Genomic DNA, 25,188 nt, shown 5'->3' with positions numbered 1-25,188 from the left:
TTATAGCCCTGTCTGTCTTAATGGGAGCGGGGGGGCGAAAAGTGAAATTTGTCTCTTCGGTGCTAAAGTAGGAAGTGAGAAGTTTCAGTGGATTCCCTCATCACTGTGTGCGGAAATACAGGACAAGAGGCAGCCGAGGCTAAGAAAGAGTTACTTAGGAGTGTCTCAGCTGTGGTGTGAGAGTTTGCTCTGGGCCAGTCAGGATGCAGAGATGGGGCAGGAAATGAGACACCCCCAGCCACCCACTTCTTCCACTGCGGCTCTCCATCCCAAGGTTCCATAACCTCTCCAGCGGGCAGCGCCAGCTGGGAACTAAGTGTTCTCGCTCGTGAGCGGTTGGGAGATGCTCCACATTCAAACCCCATCAGATAATAGGCGGAGCCGCAGGTGGCTAGGGAGGCCATGAGTGACGACTGTATGTGAGCTGTGGTCATGAAGGAACCGGAAGAAGCCATGACGTGAAGTGTATGCCAAACCTTGGTGGGGCAGATTGAGTGTGGCCCTCGGGGCCCCCTACATTTGGGGTGTAACGAGTCTCACACACATATTCTAGGTCTCCTTGGAGCTGTTTCTCATCCCAGCAATGCCAGGGTATACCATGGCTCCTAGCTCTCCGAGGAGTCTGTTGTTCCGACTGTTGTTGAGTTTCCATCCCTTTACCCTTCCACCGAGTCCGGCATTGCTGGAGGAAATGTGAGGCTCTGTCCACTGGAAACAGGTTTCTCAGGAAGGTGAGATCCCAAAAGTGAGGTTTATCTCGGTTACCATGGTAACTCAGGACCCTATCCTGGATCACATGACTGTGGTGGGGGAGTGGAGGAGGCTGTTGGCTATGATTTTGTGACCTTGGTTCAGAGAGTTGGCTAGCTTTGCATGGGTGCCTGGTGTTCTGTGCCACCCCCATGGGGGCGCGGAGCAAAAGGGACAACTGGACGAGTGCTGACACACAGATCACTGTGGAGCAGCCTCCTGGCCAGTTTCTGCAGGAAACAGCAGGGTGGAATCTGCCTGGGCTGAGGAACATTTGCACTTCCTTGCCTGGGCTGAGGAACACTTGCACTTCCTTGCCTGGGCAAATGGAGGAAGAGGTGTGCAGACCCTCTGGGGCGGGCGTCCTCTGCCTTGAACATCACCCAGGACCCGCAGCACTCCAGGCTCAGGTGTTCACCTGTCTTTGCGGTCTGAAAGTGCTTCACGTAGTCCATGACGCACAGGAAGGGGGGCTATGGGTAGTGTGGCTTTTTTTCCTTCTCTCTGATGGAGAAACGGGTGTAGCTGTGTCTATTAAGAATAGAGTCTGGGAGATTGTGTGGCTTACTGGTTGAAAACGGGCTTTAGTGAACGAGAGGGCTGATCTCAGTTCATAGCCTAGTCTTGCCATTGACGATTAGCTGATGGAAAAACCTACCTTCATCTATCTGTGTTTTAGTGTCCCCGTCTGTAGACTATACTCGCAATCATTTACAAAGTACTAGACTATACTCGCAATCGTTTACAAAGTACTATATTTAAAATGTTTAATTGGTAGGTCGAAACATGCTTCTCTCCAGCACTCTCCAGTCAGTATTTGGGCAGAGTGGCCATGCTTTCTGCTTCCGGGTAAAACATTATATCCTAGTTGGCCATCAAGCCACAGACCAAAATATGGAGTCCACAAGAGTGCAGAGGTCATGGATAAGGGCTCTGATGAGAGGAGAGGATGGAGAGATGTCGTCTGCTGTCTGAGGATGGAGAGATGTCATCTGCTGTCTGAGGATGGAGAGATGTCATCTGCTGTCTGAGGCACACATAGTTAACACTTTGTCTAGGGAAGGCGGGGCAGAGGATTCCTGGATCCAGTGTGGGACTGAGCCCTGGATTTCCCAACTACTTCAACGTCACCGTCAGAGTTAGTAATCCATGTACCTGGCAAGTATGGGCAGAAAAGACACCGCAGACCTTCCGATCACAATCACAGTCAGTCAGTCCCCTCCCTGACAGTCCTGAACCACATAGCGGATGGGACAGGAAAGGGACCCATAGAACCAGGCTACCCGAGGTAAGCTTTATGGGATCTGCACCCCTTCTGAAGATCTTACATCCTTCGTAGACAAAGCCTCGAGTTTCCTTCTGAAATGATGGGCTCATTGGAAAAGATAAAGCACACGGAAACCCAAGAAAAGTTAAAATAACAGGTTCTGCAAGGATCCTGGGATTGTGGGGAGCGGAGAGCCCTGTGTGGTCATAGCAGAAGCAGAGACACTCCACTTAGTGTCCCCTGTGACTGCGGCCAGCTTGCAGTTTGCAAGTGAGTCAGTCCAGTCCTGGTTTCTTCCCAATACCAGGCTGCTTATGTCCTTTACCTGTCTTTGCTCTCCATTGTCCTCTCCCCTCTCTCTAGCCTCGTTCTCTGTCTAAGAACCCTGCTTCTCTGGCCATGTCCTAGGCCTGCAGTCTGTCCCTGGGCCCTTGCATTGAAGACGCTTCAGCACCTGTGCTCTGCTAACAGGGCTTCCAGAGGCCATCCCCAGACTTCCCCTAGAGCTAAAGACACTGCCCAGCTCCAATGCAGACAAAGTACCCAGCGAATGAGTACAGCGAGGCGTCTTAAAGCATGTGGCCTTACACCCGGCCCCAGGGATCCTGGCTCTGCTGTGCCTTGATCTCCTGATTGGGCAGTGAAGCTACTGTTTCCTGGGGTATATATTTCATCTGTAAGAAAGGGGAGACAAAGGCCTTGCAAAATGAATGAGCGCCTCATCTTCTTCCTACTGGGGATAGCATGGGCGGGGGAGCATCTAGAGGCAGGCTAGGGGAGGGCGGAGTGGCATGGTAGGGTCAGCCTGCAGAGAACTCCAGGAGGCTCCAGCAGGTGTACCTACCTCCTGCCAGCCTGCTTGTCCTGTGCACACACGTCTGGAGGGCTACACTGTGAGACGCCACAGCGGAGCCAGGCCAAGCACAGTGAGCTCAGCAACAAAACCCTCCGGCCTCGGCTGCACTACACTGTGAGACGCCACAGCAGAGTCAGGCCAAGCACAGTCAGGTAGACCTAGGTGGGAAGGCAGCAAAACCCTCCGGCCTGGGCTCTACTACAGGCGACTTAGGGAGTTTGCTACAATATTAGGGTGTCAGTTAGCAAGGAGAGATTTGTTTTGGTTTGTAGGTAGGGGTGATACAAGGACCGAAAATAGAAAAACCTTTCAACTCTCCAGGGATCCAGCAGCCAGTGCTGATTATACACGCTTTGTTCTAAAGTGTCTTGGATGTTTGTTAGAGTGGGCAGTTTGGGGCTTTTAGGCAAAATTATGATTTTTTTTAGGTTTGTTTATTTTTTATCTTGTGTGTATGAGTTTTTGTCTGCATGTATCTATGGGCACCATGTCTGGTGCACTCCGAGTCCAGAAGAAGGCGTCAGATGTGGACTTACAGGGGGATGTGAAGCCAACAGGTGGGTGCTGGGAGCTAAGTCTGCCAGAGCAGCCGGTGCCAAGCACGCGGCCATCTCTCTAGCCCGCATTAACGCCGGTGCCAAGCACGCGGCCATCCCTCTAGCCCGCATTAACGCCGGTGCCAAGCACGTGACCATCTCTCTAGCCCGCATTAACGCCGGTGCCAAGCACGCGGCCATCTCTCTAGCCCGCATTAACGCCGGTGCCAAGCACGTGACCATCTCTCTAGCCCGCATTAACGCCGGTGCCAAGCACGCGGCCATCTCTCTAGCCCGCATTAACGCCGGTGCCAAGCACGCGGCCATCCCTCTAGCCCGCATTAACGCCGGTGCCAAGCACGTGACCATCTCTCTAGCCCGCATTAACGCCGGTGCCAAGCACGCGGCCATCTCTCTAGCCCGCATTAACGCCGGTGCCAAGCACGCGGCCATCCCTCTAGCCCGCATTAACGCCGGTGCCAAGCACGCGGCCATCCCTCTAGCCCGCATTAACGCCGGTGCCAAGCACGCGGCCATCCCTCTAGCCCGCATTAACGCCGTGTCTTGCTTCTTGCCTTCACCCTCACAGCACGTGCTTCCCCGTCACACACCCCTCAGAACTGAGCGTGCTTTTTAAAGGTTTTGAGATGCTTAAGGGGTATATTATCATTTACTTCACATTTTAAGGTTTTGTTCATGTTGTTATCAACACTGTCACTATAATCTTCTCTGGGCCTACAGGCTAGCGGAAAGTCCACAAGGCCTTAAGGAATTTACAGTATGCTTTGGGAAAGAAACTTAGTCCTCAACTCAGTGTTCATTTGTCCTTTGGATTAGCAAAGTGACTATCTATCTATCTATCTATCTATCTATCTATCTATCATCTATCTATCTATCTATCCTCTATCTATCTATATATATATCATCTGTCTATATATCTATCATCTATCAATCTATCATCTATCTATATGTGTATTATGTATCTATGTGTGTTGAACTACAAAAGCATACAACTTGAAGAAAAAGATGCAGCTATATAGTATAATCGATATAACATATTGACTGGCTTGTTGACCACAGTAAGCTTTGCGGAGAGACTAATTCAAAGGTCAGTTTCATCAAACAGTGGAAGGAATTGAAACAGAGCATCACAGGATAGGAGTTGGAAGGACGCGTGCTTGGTCTTTTGGGTTCAGTTTCAGCAACTGAAAAAGAAGAGGAACGTCAGGCCTGGGGAGATGGTTCAGCCAGGACGGAGCACTCAGGATGAGCGTGAGTGCCTGGATTTGGTCCCCAAAACCACATTAAAGAGGCCTGGTGTGGCAGCATGGACTTGTAGTCCCAGAGCAAGGGAGATGGAAACAGGCAGATTCCTAAGGCTCGATGGCCGGATCACCTAGCTTGATCAGTGAAATTCAGGTTAATGAGAAGCAATGTCTCAGAAAGACAAGGTTGGCTGGGGGGGGGTTCAGTGGTTAGAGCACTTGCTGCTCTTCCAGAGAACCCAAGTTCTGCTCCCAGCACCTGTAGCAGCTTATAGCTCCCTGTAAATTCAGCCCTAGGAGGTCTCATGGGAGACCCGACGTCCTCTTTTGGTCTCTGTGTACATCGGCACATGCCTGCACAAACCCCCTCACAAAACACAGGACATGTCATCACTTTTTTTTAAAGTTTTTAAAAACCAGACCAACCAACAGACAAAACCAAGGCCCGGAAGAGGAACAAAACAACCAAATTTTGTTGGAAAAAAATGCCAAATTTTGTTGGAAAAAAAATGCCATAACAAAACCCAATTCTTTCTAAGTTAATAGTTCTTTTTTTTTTACTTTTTTATATTTCAATTAGAAACAAGCTTGCTTCACATGTCAATCCCAGCTCCCTCTCCCTTCCCTCCTCCCCGTAGTTTTTTGTTTGTTTGTTTGTTTGCGTTTAAGGCGGGTGGCTCTTGAGGAATGACGCTCAAGACTGTCCTCTGATGTGACACACATGCGAATGCGTGTGCTTACCTCCCACGTGTACCCGCATGCACATACATGCACACATTGGGAAGAGTCATCACGGCTGTGTGAGGTGGGGCAAGAACAGAATGCGGAGCAGGACGTGTCCTGTCTGAGGGCACCCCAGCATCGAGGGGCGGGAGAATGAAGCGTGCGTGTGCGTGCGTGTGCATGTGTGTGTGAGTGTGTGTGAGAGAGAGACAGACAGACAGACAGAGAGACAGAGACAGAGAGACAGACAGAGAGACAGACAGACACAGAGAGAGAGACAGACAGACAGACAGAGAGAGAGAGACAGACAGAGAGACAGAGAGAGAGACAGAGAGACAGAGAGAGAGGAGAGAGAGACAGAGAGACAGAGAGACAGAGAGAGAGACAGAGAGAGAGCACCCTGCTGTGAGAACTCAAGCGTTAGACATGGCAGAGCGGTAGGATCTCCCCCGAGCTTTGGCAAGCGGTTCAGGTACTGTGAGCAGGGACACATCTCAGCCTTGCCTTCTTCTTTCAGATTGATGACCCCGGCAGCAGCCTTGAGGAGGTGATTGAAGAGGCCGACGCCATTACCTCCGTGAACAATCTGGGAAGCAAGCAAGCCTTGAATGCAGACTACCTTGACTCTAACTATGAGATCGGACAGCTGTACCCATTCCTCCTTAGCAGTGGCCCCCAGGTGCCCACATTCCCACTCACAAATTCAGTTCCAATGACCCGGTCTTTCCGGGAACGATGGCACGTGAATCTCAACAGCCTCATGGAGCGAGCCTTGATCCCACACTGTGGCGACGGCAAAGACCTGTATATCATCACGGGCGCCATCCCCTCGGACTCCAGAGTTAAGGGCAGAGTGGCTGTCCCAGAATTTGTCTGGCTGGCAGCCTGCTGTGACGTCCCCGGTGGAGGATGGGCCATGGGCTTCACCAAGCACACCCAGGACAGTGGCATCATAGAAGACGTGATGGTGAGGGACCTTGAACAGCTGCTTCCTCATAAGCCTCAGCTGTTCCGGGACAGCTGTGGAGAGAGGGAGCAAGACACGGAGAAGATGAAGAAGATTCTGGAAGTGGTCAACCAAGTCCAAGAGGAGGAGCGGTCTCTGACGACTCAACACAGCATGAGTCCCCTCGCCGGCACCCAAAGCCAGAGGTCTGCCCCGCTGTCCCCAGAGGCACGGGAGGGAGGAGGCAGCTTTCTGGGGAAAGTCCTTGGTTTCCTTTTAACCCCGGTCATCAAACTTTTCCAGTTAACTTATTACCTTGTGATAGCAGTCTTAAGGAATGTCATCTACCTCCTTTGGTTTGTGACCAAGCAGGTGATAGATGGCATCGAGAGTTGTCTATACCGTCTGGGCGCAGCCACTGTGTCATACCTTGTAGCCATTGGACAAGAGTTGGTGGGCATTCCCTGGAAAGTGCTCAAGGTCGTGGCCAAGGTCATCAGGGCCCTTCTCCGCATCCTCTGCTGTCTGCTGAAGACTGTCTGCCGAGCTCTGAGCATCCCTCTGCGAGTCCTTGTGGATGTAGCTACTTTCCCTGTGTATACCGTGGGGGCCATTCCCATTGTGTGCAAGGACATTGCTGTGGGCCTGGGGGGCACTCTCTCCCTCCTCTTTGACACTGCTTTTGGCACCATGGGTGGCCTGTTTCAGGTTGTTTTTAGTGTCTTCAAGCGGATTGGCTACAGGGTTACTTTCGACAACGCTGGGGAGTTCTAGGACTCAAAAACCTAGCTGTGTCCACTGTGGTGTATTTCATTTCTTTTCAACAGAGAGCGAGGATATTCTGTTTTTACAGCAGGTTTCTGTTCTCGGTCAGCTACTGTGTTGTTCTGTTCGCCTGCGGGGTGGGTTGTCTTTTTCTGCAAAGGAGTTTGGCACACTTTAGACTTGAGGGTAGGTACGGTGTCCGCGTGCACAGCAGTTACACACGCAAGCTTCCATGCATGTGTTAACATCAGCACTGGGCTCTGACTCAAGAGTGACCTGGGCCGACCCAGGCTTGTTATGAAAACTAAAACTAAGGAGGGAGAGGATGACATTAAAGGTTATAAGAAACGGAGAAAGAATCTTGCACCTTCCATTCCCCTTAGAGACTTAAGGCAAACGATCTGAATACTGTTGTCCAGCCTCTTAACGTTTCTTTCTCTTCCTCTCCCACTCAGCCAACCGGGGTGACTTCTCTGTTGAAATCCCTCCCTATGAAGGCAGCGTCAGCCTCAACTTTGACTTTTGCCTGGTCTCAACGGCTTATTTGATTTTCATTTTTCTCCCAAAGTTGAATTCTGCTGAGTCACAATGAGCATTTTATGCCAAATACGGCATAGTAAAATTTGAATGCAACCCTGATTAGGGTAGGTCAGGTCCCTCCAGGTGTAGAGAGCAGAAAAGAGTGTTCAGTGGTGCTGTATGTCCAAGGGCATTCCTAGGGAGGCTTGGATTGACTTACAGTGAATCTCTGATTGACAGCATTAAATACACATATTTGCATGTTAATCTAATATTCATATTTTGTAACATCTAATGCATCAAGTGACTATTCCATGCCATGAAGCACTCTGACTTTTCTCCTGAAGTGAATGCTATAACTATCTAGGTAATAGAAAACATGAAAAACATTCTGGCCATATCGGGCAATAATACATGTATGTACATATTTAAGAATCATTATCTCTTAGAACACTATTTTTACAGGGTATTTGAGGCTAAAAAAAAATGTAAGTCCTTCACTGATGCAAGTTAAACTTGAGAGCTTATTCCCGGATTTTGATCAATCACTTGTAATTTTAAATCTTGCACTAAGAATTATAACAAAGGGAACCAAACATTCCCACAGCGGGAATGGATTGTCCAGTGTTTTCTTCTGAGTGTTCCAAAGAGTTTCTGTGAAGGAGAAAAGGGCCTAGTGTGGACTTAACTTGGGTGTGTACCAGTTGGCTGGAAGTTAGTTGTAAAGACTAGGATCTAGAAGAAAACAGAGGGAACGACACATTCGCTGTCACAGGGGAGCTGGCATGTGAGAACCCAGCGTTTGCCAGAAGTTTCCTCTGTGTAAATGGGAGTGTGAGGACCTGTGTTGGCATTGCTGGGCTAAAAAAGGGACTCTCAGAAGTAGCCACAGAAGCGGTCTGGCCAGGCCCTCATGTGTTTAGGTCCCAGAGGCACAAGGAGGCTGTGGACTTGACTCTGCAGTGCTAGCTGGAAGCAGGTTGTGACAAACTAAGACACCCCGTCACATGGGTGTGCCTCCCCGAGCATAGGTAGGACTTTATTACCTATAAAAGACTTCATGTTCTGAATCATCAACTGGATTTGGCACAGTTAATGCCAGCTATCCATATGAAACTGTATCTCGTGGGGCCCTCTCCTGTTCAGTGAATATTGGCATTCTGAGAAGTCCTAGCAGGGCGCTCATGGCACCAGAACCCCCTATTTAGGGAACTACTTAGAAATACCCCCTCCCTGTATCCAGATGTCTGGTTATTTATTTTGTGTGGCTTCTTTTTTTTAAATACGGAAAGGATAATAAGACAAAAACATATCCTTTAGGTTAGTGGGCTGTGACCCTTCATTCTGGGGTTTCCGGTTGGCAGGGCCCCGGAGTCACAGGAACCAGGTGCATTTGTGTTTGAAGTCAGATCTCTGGGCTGCTGGGCTCCCTCCCAGCAGGCTACTGGAGACTCTGAGGTGGGAGTTTAGGAAGCTGAACCCTGTCCTCAGCTCGGAGACTCTGCTGTGGCTTCATTCCTTTCTCAGGCCCTTGGGAACATTGGCCAACTCTGTCATTTCAAGAGCTGCTTTTCTAGTCCCTGGCAGCCATGTTCTCAAATGTCCCCTCTGCCTTGGCGCCTTGGCCACACAATCAAACTAGGGAATGGAAAGAACCAAGTCATCCGCCTGTGCACCAAATGTGCGTTCGGCCATCAAGGCTGCCGAGGCGGAGAGTTCCACCAATAAGGAGTGTCTAGTACCCTTCGGAAATGGGCAGCGTGGTCCATGCTGTGATGTATCATGGCAAGCTCCACACGAGGGGTATTTGACCTGTTTGCTGCAGAACACGGAGGAAACCTGCAAGACCAGGGAACGAAGGACGCTGTGGCAGAGGGTTTGGCTGCATCAAGCTTTGTACAACGCTGTGTACCTTGTAGATGCTCAATAAAGTCATTGTTGACAACTCAGTGGTTCTGTATGGTTTATGGGGGGCATCTGAATGCTTGGAGTGAGGTTTGGGGCTCTCTGATTACTTTCCTTTCTTCATCTTCCTCCGTGAGGCTGGAGAATAAACCTAGCTATTGCTAGGAGAGAGCTCTACTACTGAGTTCTACACCACGCGTGTTTCCTTCTCTTTCTCTGTATCTGTGTGCGTGTGTGTGTGTGTGTGTGCGTGTGTGTACACCTGTGCACGTGTGGAGGCCAGAGGTTGAGGCCAGGTGCCTTCCTCTTGCTCTCCACCTTGTTTTTTGTTTTGGTTTTTTTTTTGAGTCAGGGTCTGAACCTGGCTCATGTGTTGGGTGCCTTGTCTATTGCACATCACGCATGTTTTACACAGTGCTGTACTACAAGCATAGAGCTGGGCTGTTTGCCTCTCAGGTGAGTTCTCAGAGTTCTCCAAGATCATCACTTGCTGTCTAAAGGACACAGTGCAAACCGACTAAGCACTCATGACCACCCATGTCGGTCCCAGGCGTCAGTGTGAGATGCTCCCTGGCAGGGGGCAGGTCCCTTGAGTCCCGGCTTACCAACTTTCGTGCATAAGTTACTTACCTTTGCTTCTCACATGAAAGGCAGGGCCAAGCGAGCATTCCCCAGGCCGGGCCATCACAAACACTCTAGATGAACTAGACAGTGATCACAAAGCATCTATTACCATGCACACTGCTCAATAGATGTGAGCTGTGCTGCTGCCGTTGGCACGCACGTTCTGGGTGAGCGTGACTGGGAGTCTCCCTGAAGATCATGATTTTTTTCTAGATCAAAGGGGAAAGAGCCAAAGTCCAAGTTACAGGGCAGGAGTCAATATCACGAATTAAAGCGAAGGAAACCAGAGTGCCCCGCTGGTGTCCGTGACTCTGAGAGACCGGCAGGAGTCTCTAAGGAGTAAGAGAAAACAGAAACCTCTGTAGGAAGGGACACATGAGGCTCTGCCTCTTCAGGCCTCTGCCTCATGGGGCCCAGTGTTTCATGACAGATGTGGCTTCCCTGGACTTCTACTTAGGTGAGAGGGAGACACGCAGATGGCAACATCTTAGCTGCCAGAAAGTGGTCCTCACTATAAACAGCCATTCTGCATTCATCAGCCTCTTAGATAAGGCACGAATTCACTCACAGGCCTGGGAAAACGACGAGGTAGACTTTCCGGATCTCTGCAGCTGGACACAGATTGTCAGGCTCGGTGGCGAGTGTCTTTATCCCTCTAAGGCACCTCTCTGGCACCAAGTCTTAGTTCGTAAGACCCAGTGCATTTGCCTCCGCAGTAGTATGTCTACACACCTAGGACTGAATCCCTGGGATAATAGGCACTCACATAAAAGATACCATGTGGGTCATTTAACAGGAAGACCTCCATGGGAAACAAGTCCCACAGCGCAAAACGCTAAGGTGAGACTAGATTGGAGAATTTACTTCATGACACTCCTGGCACTGGCAAACCCTGACCAGCCCAGGCAGTTCCCAGCACCAGACAGTAGCTCCTGGTGGCACTGCTGAGGTTGCAAACAAAAGCATGCTCTCCTGAACATATCTGCAGATTGTGATGCCAAGTGTCCACTGTTTGCCCGAATCCAGAAGGGAAGCAGGGTGGGGGGCTTGCTACCCGGCCCCCAGGGGCTGTTTCCCAGTGCATAACCGCCTTTTGCAGACACTGCTGCTGCTCTGTTTGTAAACAAGGAGAGGATGCTAAGCAGCAAGGCTCGGCAGCTACACTATTATATTTCTCCTCCTCCTTCTCTTCCTCCATCTCCTCTCCCTCCTCCTCCTCCTCCGTCTCCTCTTTCTCCTTTTCCTTCTTCTCCTTCTTCTACTTCTCCCTCTCCTCCTCCTCCTCCTCCTCCTTCTTCTTCTTCCTCCTCCTCCTCCTCCTTCTCCTTCTCCCTCTCCTTCTCCCTCTCCTTCTCCTCCTCCTCCTCCTCCTCCTCCTCCTCCTCCTCCTCCTCCTCCTCCTTCTCCTCCTCCTTCTTCTTCACAGATTTGTGGGATATAGGAGTTACTAGAGCAGTTAACCTGAAGGCATTTAAGAAACTACTCATGCTCCTTGTTCCCAGGTAACATCCCAGTAGCCTGCAGCAATTTGGGAAACCTCACCACTTGGCTCTTCCTATAGCTTACAAAAGCAAACAGTCTGAGGAGAGCTAAAACACTGTCTCCAGACTATCAGTGACCTTACGAAATCTTGCAGCAAGCTGGAAACCATTTCCCCACACAAAGAGATTCCTGTTCTGGAGATAAGAGGCTATCTGGCCCACGTTACTGAGATTTGGGAGGATCCTACCTAAAGGCAGCATCCCATGAACCCAGAGCCTTCCTGACTCAAGTCAAGTCCTTGATTATGAGTGCTGGGAACACATTGAGAGATCTCCTAAGACCAGGAAATTGCTCCATTAAGTGTGAGTATAGGAACATTCCATGGTGGGTGGATGATGGTGGCATATGCTTTTAATCCCAGCACTCGGGAGGCAGAGGCAGGCCGCTATCTGTGAGTTTGAGACCAGCCTGATCTACAGAGTGAGTTCTGGGACAGCCAGCGCTACACAGGGAAACTGTGTCTTGAAAAACCAACCACCAAAAAGCATTCCATGGCAAGTAAAGTAGAGCTGAGAGAAACAAGGTCGGCTGAGGCGCTTCACTCATACCCAGTGGAGTTGGTACCTACGACACAGCCTTCTGGAGTCGGGGAAGGAGTTCCCTGACATGGGACGCTCGGGCTGATTTCTTTGGCTTTTCACTGTTAGTGTGACCCTCTGAAAGCAGCCTTGGTGGTCACACCACCCCACATCACCCTGGTGCGCACCCCCACCCCCACCCCCGCTTCCAAGCGTATATACCAACGTATCATTGTGAGCTGGCTCCCCACACCACTGAGCTATATTCCAATAAGGAGCAGAAGACACGCAGACCAGGACACACAGAGAGGGGCCAGCAGAAAAGGAACCGAAAAGCCACAGAGAGGCCAAGACATGCTGTGAGCCCAGAGGCCGTCTGGGGGAACGGCTCTGAATATTTACAGATCTACACTCAGTTATCTCAGCGTAACGCCCCACGTCATGCTTTATCCCATCCCTCTTTCCCAGTCCGCCTCAGCCGCTCTTCCAGGCCCCGTCTGGCTTCCTCTGCTGACCCGGCTCTGTGAAGTGAGCACAGTGAGCAGACTCCCAGCCTTCTGCAGGCTGCTTTACTGTGGCAAAAAGGGAAGAAGAGATTGCAAGGTGTTTCGGTTTTCTGCGTGACGGGAGCGTGTGATGGCCTCAGGTGCCTATGCTGTGTCGGTCTGTGGTCAGCTCTGCTTCTCGATTGAAAAGAAGGAAGGGCCATCAGGTTAACCTCTTCTTCGTTCCCTGAGAAACTTCCTCCAGTCAGCTCCATTCCTGCTCACTGGAGCCCACATTTGGGTTCTCGGTTCTGGAGAAAACTGAGTCAAAATCGACACACAGCACTGTGCAGCCGTGCTCACTCTTGCTGAGACACCCTCCTCTGAGTTAGGGCTCAGTTTCCAGTCTGTCCAGGACCCAGAAGCCGTGTTGGGTGAGAATTCTGCTGTGATCTCTGAAGATAACAAAATGCAGTCTCTAGAAAGGGGCTCATTGTTTCCACACTTAGGCAATTCCATCAGGTTACTGATAGGAGGAACAGCAGCCAGGGGTCACCAAGCACTGGTCAGTAAAGTGTGTTTCTGTTGGACTTTGCTATTATAAAGGAGGACACTGGGCTTGCGTCCCCCTTAGTGAGGCCAGGGCCACACAGGAAGTTAATGGACTTGTCACCTGAGCTCTCCCTCACAGATCTCACCCCAGATAAGGAAGCCACGATGGATGAGTAAGGAAGCCAGGATGGATGAACCGAAGTTTGCCTTGGTGAACCAACGAGTTTACTGCAGTTGCTTGCAGGGATGTGGGAGAGGGGCTACTCACAGGGGCAGGAAAGACTCAAAAGCATCTGTACCTCTGAAAAGACTCCACAGTTGATAAACAATGGTGTGGGTTCATAGCAAATGTAAGTTCATAAAAAGGAAGGAAAAAAAAAACCCAAACAATATTGTTCCAAAGACAAGTTATCAGCTCCTCGGCAAAGTCAAGAAAGAGACCAAAGAATAAATGCAAAGTCTGGTCCTTGGGTTATAGGACAATGGTGTAGAGAAATCTGGAGATGCATCGCACAGCTCCCATCTCTTCCAAGTGGTCCATTAGAAATGGATAAGGTCACCATGTATGCTATTGTTTGGCTTATGCTGGGGATGAGAGAGCTGAACCCCTGGCCAGGCTGTGAAAGTGACGCTGATGGCCAAGGAGTCCCACAGACCATCACCTTCAAGGGGCTGAGCAGAGGCTGAGGTGAGCTTGAATCACACTATAGTCCCCCAGTTCTGCTTTAAGAAGGAGGAGGCACTTGCAGACACATGGCTTTCCTCTTTGGCAGTGCCTTCGTGAACTCTCCGCCACTCCTGCGGGCGATCCCCCTACCTGAGCCTCCCGGCCAACTCGGTTGCTCCTGAGCCTCCTTAGTCCAGGTGTCTAGAATCCACCTCTAATTGGGATCTACTTCCGCCTCTGAGGACTACCCCATATGCTCCTCCCATTCATACACACGCTCAGCTCTCCACTTTCCACTCACTGACCACTGCCCCAGACTACAGAAGTCCCAATCTTCTGTGGTTTGTCCTACAGCTTCTGGAATTGACTGTTGTGGGTTGTGGGATTCCCGCCCGGGTCCGGGCACCACTTTAGCCCCCAAAATAACACACGGAGACTCTATTAGTTACAATGCTGTCGGTCAATGTCCAGAGCTTCTCAGAGGCTAGTTCTGTCTTAAGTATATTAACCCATGACTACTAATATATATTTCACTAAGGACTTATCTTTCCGAGGACGCCCTCCTGACGCGCCACACCCCCACCCCTCAACCCCGAGATCACATGTCGACCCTCACTCTTGACTACATTTCCCAGAATTCTCCTTGACTCCTAGTCACACCTATCTTGCTTCCCTATTGGCCAACAGTGCTTTTTTTTTTTTTACATAAGCACAGCAGGACTTCCCCCATCAATTGTCTGTACCCCATCCTGCCTGCCCCAAAGCACACACTGATTGCCACCTCCCCCAAGAGGTCCAGGCATTTGTAAGGCACCCACTCACCTCTAAATTCTTAGATCCCTTCTCTACATTCCAAAGGAATTGCTCTACACTTTCCCCACAAGGTTTATAATTCTAACTTCTGTGTCCTTTTCTGCCTAGAAAAGGTTTGGTGGTATTATAAAGGATGGTGCACTCTTTGAAGACGATTAAACAGATTGAGTCCCCCTCACAATACAAACACATTGTTAATTACAAAACCTGCTGTGAGCTGGTTAAGAGAGCAGCTCCATTTTGTGCAAACTGTAACTGCAGTCACTCCTAGAGATGTTAATAAAACCCTGGCCAAACTTACCAACACAGAGGGTAGAGGAGAAGACATCGATCTGTGATTAGAGAGAAGACATTGATCTGTGATTAGAGAGAATCCACTATACCAGGAAGCAAGCTTTCTGCGGCTCGTGTGGATTGGTGCTTCTCCCAAAACCTGAGAAGGATTCTAGACCATTAGGGGGATGGTGACGGGCTCAGACTCACGTGGTGTGTGCTTTGCTCAAAATGAAAAACTCGAACACTAAAACCAAACCAAACCAAAACAACAAATCCAAAACGTGGCACAGGCTTTACGATTGTCATTTAAAATAGAAAGTTCTAATCCAGGCTGAAGAGATGGCTCAGCCCTTAAACAACACTGTTCCTAAGGATGCAGGTTAGAGTTCCCGCACTGACATCAGCAGCTCAGCCTGTCCCCCGACTTCAGTTCCAGTGATCTGGCGCCCTCTTCTGGCCGCCATGAGCGCTGCATACATACGGTGCTCTCACATCCATGTACTCAAAACACTCATAGGCGGAAAATGAAACAAGAAATTTTCAACCCCCGCGTTTGGCGTTTGTACATACCTCCTGTTTAAGAATCCATAAAACTCAGCTGTCTGTGGAGAACTGATAGCCACACAACCTCAGCAGCTGTTGCCGGTGTGGTTTCCAGTGACCCCGGCATGAACTCGCGATAGTTTTGTAATAACTGGCTTCACCTGCCTCTGAGATTCCCCAGCCTGTTAAAAACATGGCGTCAGCGGGAAACCCAAGGAGGCTGCTGTTGATTTTTGCTGGTGTTGTTTTTGAAACAGACTTGACCCCACGGAATCCCCTGCATTTTTCCTGAACTTCATACAATAGGGTGTTTTTTCTTTTGCTTCTCGGTTTTGTCTTGTTTTGGATGTTCTGGGAGCTAGGGGTCTAATGCTGAGTTAACAAGACCTGAGCAATACCCCAGAAGACCTCTGCTGGCTGAAGTTCCGGAGATAGGCAGGCTCTCCCTCCTGCCCTCCCTCCCTCCTGCCCTCCCTCCCTCCTGCCTTCATCTTCCCTCCATCCCGTCCTTCCTTGACAAGATCAGCAGGCACATGACGTGTAGGCAGGTAGGTGAGTCTGCCAACTTCAGGATCTTGATCAAGAAGTCAAGGCGCCCAAGAACGGCCCCTGGAAGCACGGGGTGGTCTGAAGAGAAGCCAGCAGCAGGCTCCAGAGTGCGGGAGAGCCGTGTGCGGTGAGAGTCACCGGTGGAGAGCGAAATGACCCGCTCCTCCCACTGCCTGTGCCCTCTGTATATGGAACCGCAGAGAGACTGCCCACACGTCTGCCTCTGACATTACCAGTGGCTGCTCTTCCTGGAGTACATAGGGCTTAAAAATATTTTGGATTATGAAAATACTCGAGAGGGCACTCTGTCACTGAATGCAGTGACGCCAAAACTCTTTTCTATTTAGAAAGTCTGTGACTACACAGACAGCTTGCCTGGGACAGGTGCCCATTAAGTGAGGGCTAGGAGGTGCCTGACTGGTATCCAGGACTTGGAGCTTGTAAGCGGATTACATTTTAAAAGGCTAGTAATCGCCGACAGAACACTTCATTAATCCATTTGTATGAATTATCTCATTTAATTTTCATAACACCGCCAGGGGGTGGCATGTGGTTTCAGCGTAATAAACTACTCTATGCCTTAGTGGCTAAAACCAACATAATTACACTTCTTGCTTGTCAGTTTCTGGGCTCAGTAGGGCTATTCTTGTGGGGATCTTGGAATTGCAGTCAGGTGGCGGCTGGGGCTGTACTCATCTGAAGGTCAAAGAGGTAGGATGCCCTGGAATGTCCATTCGCTTGGCTGGCAGCAGACACCAGCTGCCCACTGGCACTGCTAACCATGGCATCCCACACAGCAGCCCTGAGAGCATCAGTTTCTCACCGCTTGGTGCCTGGGTTATCAGAGAAAACATTCTCAAAGATCCAGCCAAGGTGGTTATCCCAGAAGAATCCTCTACACAAGGCAATGGCCAAGCAGGTCAACCCTGCCCAGACGGACAGACAAGTCTCTGTTTAGCGATGGATGAGTGGATGCTGGGTCTTTTCTGAGGAGCAGCTGGGATGGAAGAGATTCGTGGTGAACAGTGAATCAGCCACGGGCAGTCGCTATTAATGTCTCATTTGGCAGGTAAGGAAACTTCAGGATGAATTACTGAGGTTTGATGATGTGCCTGTCTGTAACTAACTCCAGAGCCGTCCTGTCCCTTCTGATGCTTGTAGCTTCATGCAGGGTGGAGCCCTCAAACCCTAGAAACAAAGAAGCCATTCTTTTCAGGATAGTCATGAACATGAGGAAAAATGTATATGAAAATACTGTATAAAGCAGAAATCTGACCCTGAGCAGGGTTTGTGGTGTGATTAGGAGCTGCTCGGGGCTCCACGCCCAGTGCTTTGGATGCTTGCATGCAATACCGAAATGCATCCTGCAGATGCCCCCACCTCTCGCCCTGAATCACCCAGCCCTAAAACACAAAGCCAGCGCTGACTGTAGACACTTTCTGTTTTGTGGGTGGGCTTCCAGAGAATCACTGAGAAGTGATAAATGAATTAATAAAGATACTAGGAGGAAGTCCCCAGGGTGCTCAGGGACAGGGGGTGGGAACCAACCCATCAAAAAACTGGAAAACCAGAACAAAACAGGGTCCTCAGGGCCAAAGCCTTGGAGAGGAAAAGCCGCAGGCAGATGTAAAGGTGAGCTGTGCCACAGCCACAGAGAACTTAGCAGACCCTGTGACTCTGAGGCTGGGACAGACCCTCTGAGTTGTCTCAGCAGTGGCAAAGGCCTGCACTGTTAACACCAGTCCATTTCCCAGGACAGGCAGCAAGGCAAATGGCTGCTGAGTACATGATGCGGCCAGTCAAGATGCCACATCTGAGCATCTAGTAGCTGATGTGTCTGGGCAGGCAGTCAAGGCCCTAGCCATGTGGAGAACAGTATTCATGGCCCCAACTCCTAGACAGTACTCAAAGGGTAAGGCCAGGTCTCTTAGCTGAAACAGAGCAAGCACCAAGGCAATGTTGTAACTGGTTTCTTGCAACCTGCAGGCTGAGCATTTTAATGAACATGAACTGGATTCGCATATAGTATTGAATTAATTTTCCTCTAGGGCTCCAAATTGCAGCCATATACCTAAGTAGATGCTCTAAACCAGTGGTTCTCAACCTGTGGGTCGCACAGAGTCACCTAGGACCACCAGAAAACAAATATTTACAACACGATTCATAACTGTAGTTAACTTTCAGTTACGAAGTAGAAATGTAAACAATTATATGGTTGGGGGGTCGCCACAGCATGAGGAACTGTATTGAAAGGTTGTAACATTAGGAAGGTTGAGAACCACCGTTCTAAGCTGTAAATAATCCAGGGACAAATCATCCATGGAGGGCTCGGGTAGCAGGCTGTGCACAAACAAGCCAGTCGTGTCTCCAAAGGGTAGCGTGCAAAGCGGAAGCAGTCAGACAAAGCCTGCAGACCTTGCCAGACCCCATCCTTCAGTCTGTGGCTGGTCCAGCCTCCCCTTCCTAAGCTGTGGGGAACCGGAAGAAGACGGTGTGGGGAACCGGAAGAAGCCGGTATGGAGAACCGGAAGTCGGTGGGGAAGCAGATAAGATGAAATTGAGGTTTTATGGGTGATGAAAAAAATAAAGGAAGAGAAGAAGAGAGTTGATGGGAGGGAAGGAGGTGGTCACATTTATCAGGAAAGAGTGATAAGATCCCAAGTGTTGCCAGAACACATTGACCCTCCCTCTGCACCTGACTCCCTGACTCCTCTGTCCCTTGGTCCCCAGTCTACCTTCCTGTCCCCTCCAAATAGCCTCCGATCCCAAGGATGGCACTGACACTGGTAGTCATGTTGTGGGCTGCGTGTTTCTTGGCCTCTTATACAAAGCGTTGAAAAGTTCGGCGCCACACACATTTGTAAGAGGAGCGAGGTCATTTTCTCTGGGGTGAAGCACTGGCACACGAAACCCAGCAGACTGACGGAGCCCATAGACGGATGGGGAGTGGGAAGATGCCATTTACTGTGGCACATGGAACCGGAGCCAAGCAATGCTTGCCAGGGCTTTCGGAGGGCTGGGATGAAAAGGGAACAGTGTCTCAGTGGCATTACCCCTCGACACTGGGTGTGGTGGGAGACGTATGCATCTGTATCCGTCTGTATTTCTACAGTTATAACTGTATATTATCTACATATCTGCCCCGTTATCTGTGTCTACACGGCTGCACATCTGTTTCACCATTAGCTGTACTTATCTATTCCTTTGTGGTTCCTAGTTAATTTCTCCAAGCCAGACAGCACTGTGTTTGTGACTCCTCTGTCATTTATTGGCGGCAGACTTTACACAAAGTCTAGAGCCTTCCCTGAGGGTCTGCTGTCAGCAAGGAATGGAAGGTTGGCAGGTGCCCACGGTGCAGGCAAAGCTCCACCCCACCTTCCCCTGGGGTGATAATGATGGCCTTTGTTTTCTCTGCAGGCAGAAACCTCCCAGAAGAGCTGGCCTTGCTCTTTCTTTGGCAGCCTAAAAGAGACAGAGGCCCAGGGTGTGGGGGATCAGGACCAGCCAACTGAATGTGACCACAAAAAGACATTATTTTCCTCTAAGGCAGAGACGCCTAGCTGCCTGAGAGAAAGTCTTACCGACGCACAATGGCTGTCCCCAAACAATGCCTTTGTCAAATTTGAGCCGGCAGGAAAAACAAAATGTCAACAACAGTACCTTTTCCCAGGAGTAGGCACTGACTTGGTTGGGGACCTTTGCACACAGTGGACATGTGGACACCTGCAAATTCAGAGGCCAGAGATGAGAAGGAATGAAGCCCTCGGATGGGCCTGGCTGCCTGGTAGTTGCAAGGATACCTTTGTGCCCTGTGCAGGACCTGAGAGTGAATGGTGTTTGGTTCTAATGCAGGGCATTGCAGATCTAGGGCAAAGTGTTTGTTCGCAGCTGTGACTGAGCGGCTGTGCCTGGCTCCTGGAACATCCTGGGAGGGAAGAGCTATGTGAGTCCCAGTCACCTCCCTTTTCCGGCTCTGAGGACACATGGCAGGGGTGTGAGAAGAAGGCCGGTGACACAGCTGGACCAAGTCTGTTCACTTCTACTTTTCTTTGGATTGGAGTCTTGGAGAGTGGAGGACGCTTCCAGACATAGCCCTGGTTCTTCGCAATCTCCTGGGCTCCCGGAATCCACCCTGGGGAGAGCCACTAGTCTGGGTCCCAGGGGGCCCCTCTGCTTGGCCAGGTGCGTGCCTGCCCACCTTGAGGGTCCTCTCTTTGGTCACCTGACTAATTTACATCTAGAAAGTGCCCCTGGGGGTTCGTGGGTGTGTCTGACAGCAATGGGGGGTAGGGGCAGGAGTAGAAGCTGCTGGAAGGCAGTACTTTCAATGGGAGTTAGGTGTTGTGAAGGCTGAGTGTACATCAGGCTCAGACAGATGGCTTACTTCTTTCCCGGTGGCCAGACAGCACTCTGAACGCCACAGTGCCTGCATTTCCTATCATTGCCTGCAGAGGGCATGCTTATTCCAGGTTTCTGAGCATGCCCCCGAGCATCTTCCAGGTTGACAGCCATCTTCTTGGCAAGGCTTCTCTTTCCCGACCCTCTCAGGTCAGCGTGGGCGTCCCTCAGGGGTTCCAACGAGCCAGGCTTTCCAAGAGGAAGTTTCTGTCTCTTGTCACTAGTAAAGCCCCATCCCTTCTTCCTTTTACCAAGTGTTAACATTTGAAGTAGCTGATAAGTCTCCAACATGAGGCGAGACAGAGAAGGGCTGTGTCCGTGTGTCCGTGTGTCCATGTGTGAGACTGACCACCCGTGTGAGGAGGCCTTGGCTGCATGCTGTGGTAATGGCCACCACTGGGGTCAGGAGAACTTGATGGCCTCAACTGTCCTCATGAGTCCCCTCTTAGAGTGGTTCTTCTTGGCAGTTAAAGGCTCGTGATGCTCTCCTCATTAAACACACATTTATGGAATACCTACTACGTGCCAGCTGAGGAGTCTCTGTGGGGCCTGTGGTCAGACCCCGAGTGTCCAGTTTCTGGGAAGGGCAGATGAATAGAGCTCCACAGGCGTGGCGGATGGCGTGAAAGCGGTGGAGAGCTTCTTTGACATTTAGCAGCAGACGGAAATTGATATTCACAATCTGAAAGCCAGAGTAGAGGAGGGAGAGAGAGAGAGAGAATTGAACCTTGAACCACAGGAGCAGTACTAGATTTAAAAGGTCTCCTGTCCCATTGAGAACAACTCTGAGAAGGATGGAGTGGCCCTGACCAAGCCTGGAAAACTTTGGAAGAGAGTAAAGTGGCCTTGGAGCAACTAGAAATGTCGCTTGGCAGACACGTGTTTGAAGAGGGCCTAGCCAGAAAGGGGAAGTGAGGTTGTCAGGGTACAGATGTGGGCTGGAAGGACTTCCAGAACTGCTGTGATCGGGAGGGGTTCTTCCAGGACTGCTGTGATTGGGAGGGGTTCTTCCAGGACTACTGTGGTTGGTGGGGGGGACTCGAGGAAATCCAAGCTCTAGGGAAGTGGTTCTCAACCTGTGGGCCGCAACCCCTTTGGGGCTCACATGTCAGTTATCCTGCATATTAGACATTTACATTAAAATTCATAACAGCAAAATTGCAGTTATGAAGTAACAGCAAAACTAATTTATGGTTGGGGTCACACAACATGAGGAACTGTATTAAAGGGTGGCAGCATCAGGAAGGTTAAGAAGCACTGGTCTAGAGGGTGGGTTTATTCACCCATTATTTGTGCCTCAGAAAGGAACAGTTTATACACTGTAAGTGCCGCTCCTAGAACGGACATGGAAAAAACATCAGCGTGAATGAATGGAGAGCAAGTCACACAGCCGTGTGTTTGGGCAGAAGAGCTGAGTAGTCTACCCTGGACCAGTTAGTAAGTAGGGGCACTGCGGTTGAACAAGTCCAAGCAATGGAGGCCAGGGGGTGGGGTGGCAAAGCTGTCATCCTGTCACCCTCTGGTCAAAATAGCCAGGCAGGCAGTACAGCACAGGAGAGACACGGCTTCCACAGCGTGCACACGGCAGGTGGTGTGGCCTGGGCTCGCTGTTACGCTCACAAGCAGAAAGATGTGTCCGCCATGGCAGTCCTGGGGGACTGGAGCAGTCTCTTGTCTGCTTCAGGCTGCATCTCTGTGTCTGGGGCTGCTTCTTCGCCTTTGCCACACAGCCTGAGTCTGCTGCCTGCTCTGCGTGTTCAGCCCTCACTACCTCTCACGCCTGCTCCTCAGAGAACGGCACCCGCCTGCCCGCTCCTTACCTGCCCGCTCCTCAGAGGACGGCACCCGCCTGCCTGCTCCTCACCTGCCCGCTCCTCAGAGAACAGCACCCGCCTGCCTGCTCCGTAGAGAGAGGAGCCCCCTCATGGCTGTGTGGCTCCCTCACGGGTCTGCATTGACTTCTTCCTTGATATATTTTGCTTGTCGTATTCCACATAGGCAAGGCTGCCAGATTCAGCAAAGGGGGGGGGGGGGGGGATTAGATGCTCCTCTAAATTAAAACTTGAGTCAAAAGACATTGTGTGGCCCAAACTTCCTCATGTTTTAAACATTTTCCTATGGAATACAACTGTCCCTGGGTGTCCTGTAGCTTTACTCGGGAACCTTATGGGAATGACAGTTTTAAAATCCCATTTCCATCGTTTTAAATCCTTCCAGCAGTTCCTGCTGTCTCTGCGGCTGGGGCCAGGGACTCAGATCCATGTAGGCAGTTACTGCAAAGATGACAGTGGGCAGGGGGAGGAAGTATGTTTGGAGGTAGAAGCAGGGCAAATATTTCCCCATCCCAGACATTTACATGTAGATTTAAAAAACGATACAATGAATCTAAACCGAAGCGCCCACGTGCACGCTCTCTCCTCTGTCTCTCTCTCTGTCTCTGTCTCTGTCTCTGTCTCTGTCTCTGTCTCTCTCTCTGTCTCTGTCTCTGTCTCTCTCTCTCTCTCTCTCTCTCTCACACACACACACACACACACACACACACACACACACACACACACGCACTCCACACACACACCCAACCTGCACACCAGTTTTCAGATCACCAGTTTCCCAGTGGGAATCCTGGCCTCAGCCAAACCACCTGGTCTTCACCCCTTGATTGGGCTCTTTGCCCCCCTCTCTGAAGACCAGGGTGCACGCACCCACAACACTTCCTGGCCACACCTGTCCCCTCCCTACTCCAGTTTCAAGCAGTTTCCAAGTCAGCACTTTCAACTTAAATGGTGCTTCATGCAGAGCTGGTTAGAGCCCAACCTTGGAAGATGGTTCTTTTTAAGGCTTCATTCCTGTTGGGCACATGTTTCAAAGCCAGACTTTGAAAAGAATTCCACTTTGGCAAACTCTGTCTTCTGGTTCTGAGTAGGGACAATGCCCAAGGAACATTGCCGACTGTTTAAATAGGTTACAATCCTGGAAAAATGAAAATTAGACATTAAACTTGGCAAAAGAGACAGGCCCTGGCCAGGTAACTTCCACTTTGGCTAACTCTAGAGGCTTTAAACGTGTTCTGATTCGTTGGTCCACCCAGTGCCATTCTGGCCGGTCTGAGCTGGGCAAGGCTGGCTGCCGGTTCTGGGACTGATGTGCAGACAGTTGTGCCTTCAAAGAACTCCCCCGCAGGGCTTCCTCCAATTCCAGACATCGCCGCTGCCTCTGGGAGCTGCGCGGCCAGCCAGGGCCCCTCTGCAGAGTCCAGTGCCATCTAAATCCTGACCTTCACCCTCTTCGCATAGTCTTTCTCATTCCACAGGAAGAGGTGTCTGGAGAAACGCAGCCTCTGGGAGGGTCAGCCTCAGAGCTGCTCAGGACAAAGCCGGCAGCCGAGTCTCAATCGGACACACTGGAAGTAGCTCTATTGCCCACCAACTTCAAAGAGTCCGTATGAGGGACAGGACTGCAGCGGAGAGACTGGGGATCATGGTCAGAAGGGAGACTAGCACGGGGCGGGAAAGGGTTCTACTGGGCTGGTGGTTTTCTTTCAGTCACCCTGTGTTGGTGTCTGGTGGGCAGAAACCGGCATACATGTGTACCAGGTGCGAGGAGAGGCTCTGCAGAAAGCGAGTAAAATGTGGAAGTGGCTAAAATCCAGTCCCTGGACGTCTCACCCAATGGAGGAGATGGGCATGAGTGCCGCGGGCACCGGAGTTGGCGGCACAGCACTGGGGTCCCGCGGCTCAGAGCACCCACCGGAGTTGGCGGCACAGCACAGCGGTCCAGCGGCTCAGAGCACCCACCTGGTGCCAGAGAGCCTGGCTTGGCCAGGCTGTGTGCCCTTCCGCTCAGCTTCCCTTTATATTGTGTTTTGCGTTCTGAGATTACTCATTTCAACTCCTGCTCCCTAAGGCGGGTGGGGCCTTGGTGCCTGGTGCTGTTTGCCACTCCCGTGGAGGAGGTGGGGGAAGGGTTAGGTGCAGAGAAAGGGGCAGCTCCTTGGATAAGGTAGGGTGCAGGGGCTTCAAAGAGGAGGTGTCATCTGCTTTGCACCCTGAAAGACCAGTGGGGAGTTCAGTAGACTTGGGAGGTTCAAGAGAAGCTGGGGTAGGGGCGTGTGTCAGAGGGAAGCCTGCATCCGTGGGCAAGGGCGCAGGTCCAGGGTGGGGGTGAAAGCCTGCACTGGGTCTGGGTAGGGTGGGAAGGGCCTTAAGCTCCCGGAACAGTCGCTGCTCCACCATCTTTCCTCTCACCGCTTCCACAAAGGAGGAAGACAAAGCATTTTAAGGAATTAAAAAATAAACACAGTCTACCCAGGGTCACTGAATCCGTTGGTGGAGCTGGGGTTTGAGGGGGGGGGCGGGTCCTGACTCTATGTGACTTGGTGCCCTGCGGCATTGCATAAGCCTGCTGCCTGGAAGCCGTGCTCCCCCCCCGTCCCCCGTGTACCCAGTTAGATTGGGTTGTTGCGTATCAGCCTACACTTCTCCAGAATTAAAGGAATCTAGAACGCCGGTGACACGGACCTTGCCGGATTAACATCGCCATTTAGTCTGGGGTGTTTCAGACAACTAACAAACCTGTTAAAGGTGTGCCCAGATGGCTTGGGCCCCAGTAAGTATGACCATCTGACCGCCTAGTGCTCTACGCATAAAAATCACCATGGCAACTACTGTTATCTTTGCTTTGGTGTTGGCT

The 25,188-nt window shown here is 50.8% G+C and overlaps 1 protein-coding gene and 2 long non-coding RNA genes across 3 annotated transcripts in view; 2 read left to right on the top strand and 1 right to left on the bottom strand.

Annotated features, from left to right (window-relative positions):
• Endod1 (endonuclease domain containing 1) overlaps positions 1-9,572 on the top strand; it is a 32,247-nt gene extending 22,675 nt beyond the window's left edge. The window contains exon 2 of the mRNA XM_005084024.4: positions 5,915-9,572. Coding sequence (XP_005084081.1) covers positions 5,915-7,117 — 1,203 coding nt within the window. The 3' untranslated portion in view covers positions 7,118-9,572. The remainder of the gene's footprint in view (positions 1-5,914) is intronic.
• A 590-nt stretch (positions 9,573-10,162) lies between these two features.
• On the bottom strand, positions 10,163-15,752 carry LOC121135883. The gene is made up of 2 exons (XR_005872990.1): positions 15,035-15,752; positions 10,163-10,488 (listed from the first exon to the last, which is right to left on the bottom strand). It is a non-coding gene; the product is annotated as an uncharacterized LOC121135883 (long non-coding RNA).
• A 240-nt stretch (positions 15,753-15,992) lies between these two features.
• On the top strand, positions 15,993-21,020 carry LOC121135885. Its single transcript, XR_005872992.1, has 2 exons — positions 15,993-17,170; positions 19,519-21,020. It is a non-coding gene; the product is annotated as an uncharacterized LOC121135885 (long non-coding RNA).
• The last annotated feature ends 4,168 nt before the right edge of the window (positions 21,021-25,188 follow it).

Source organism: Mesocricetus auratus, unplaced genomic scaffold (genome assembly GCF_017639785.1).
Source record: "Mesocricetus auratus isolate SY011 unplaced genomic scaffold, BCM_Maur_2.0 Super-Scaffold_100044, whole genome shotgun sequence".
NCBI lineage: Eukaryota > Metazoa > Chordata > Mammalia > Rodentia > Cricetidae > Mesocricetus > Mesocricetus auratus.
Note: the sequence above shows the minus strand (reverse complement) of the source record. Positions and strands in the feature narration are given on the sequence as shown.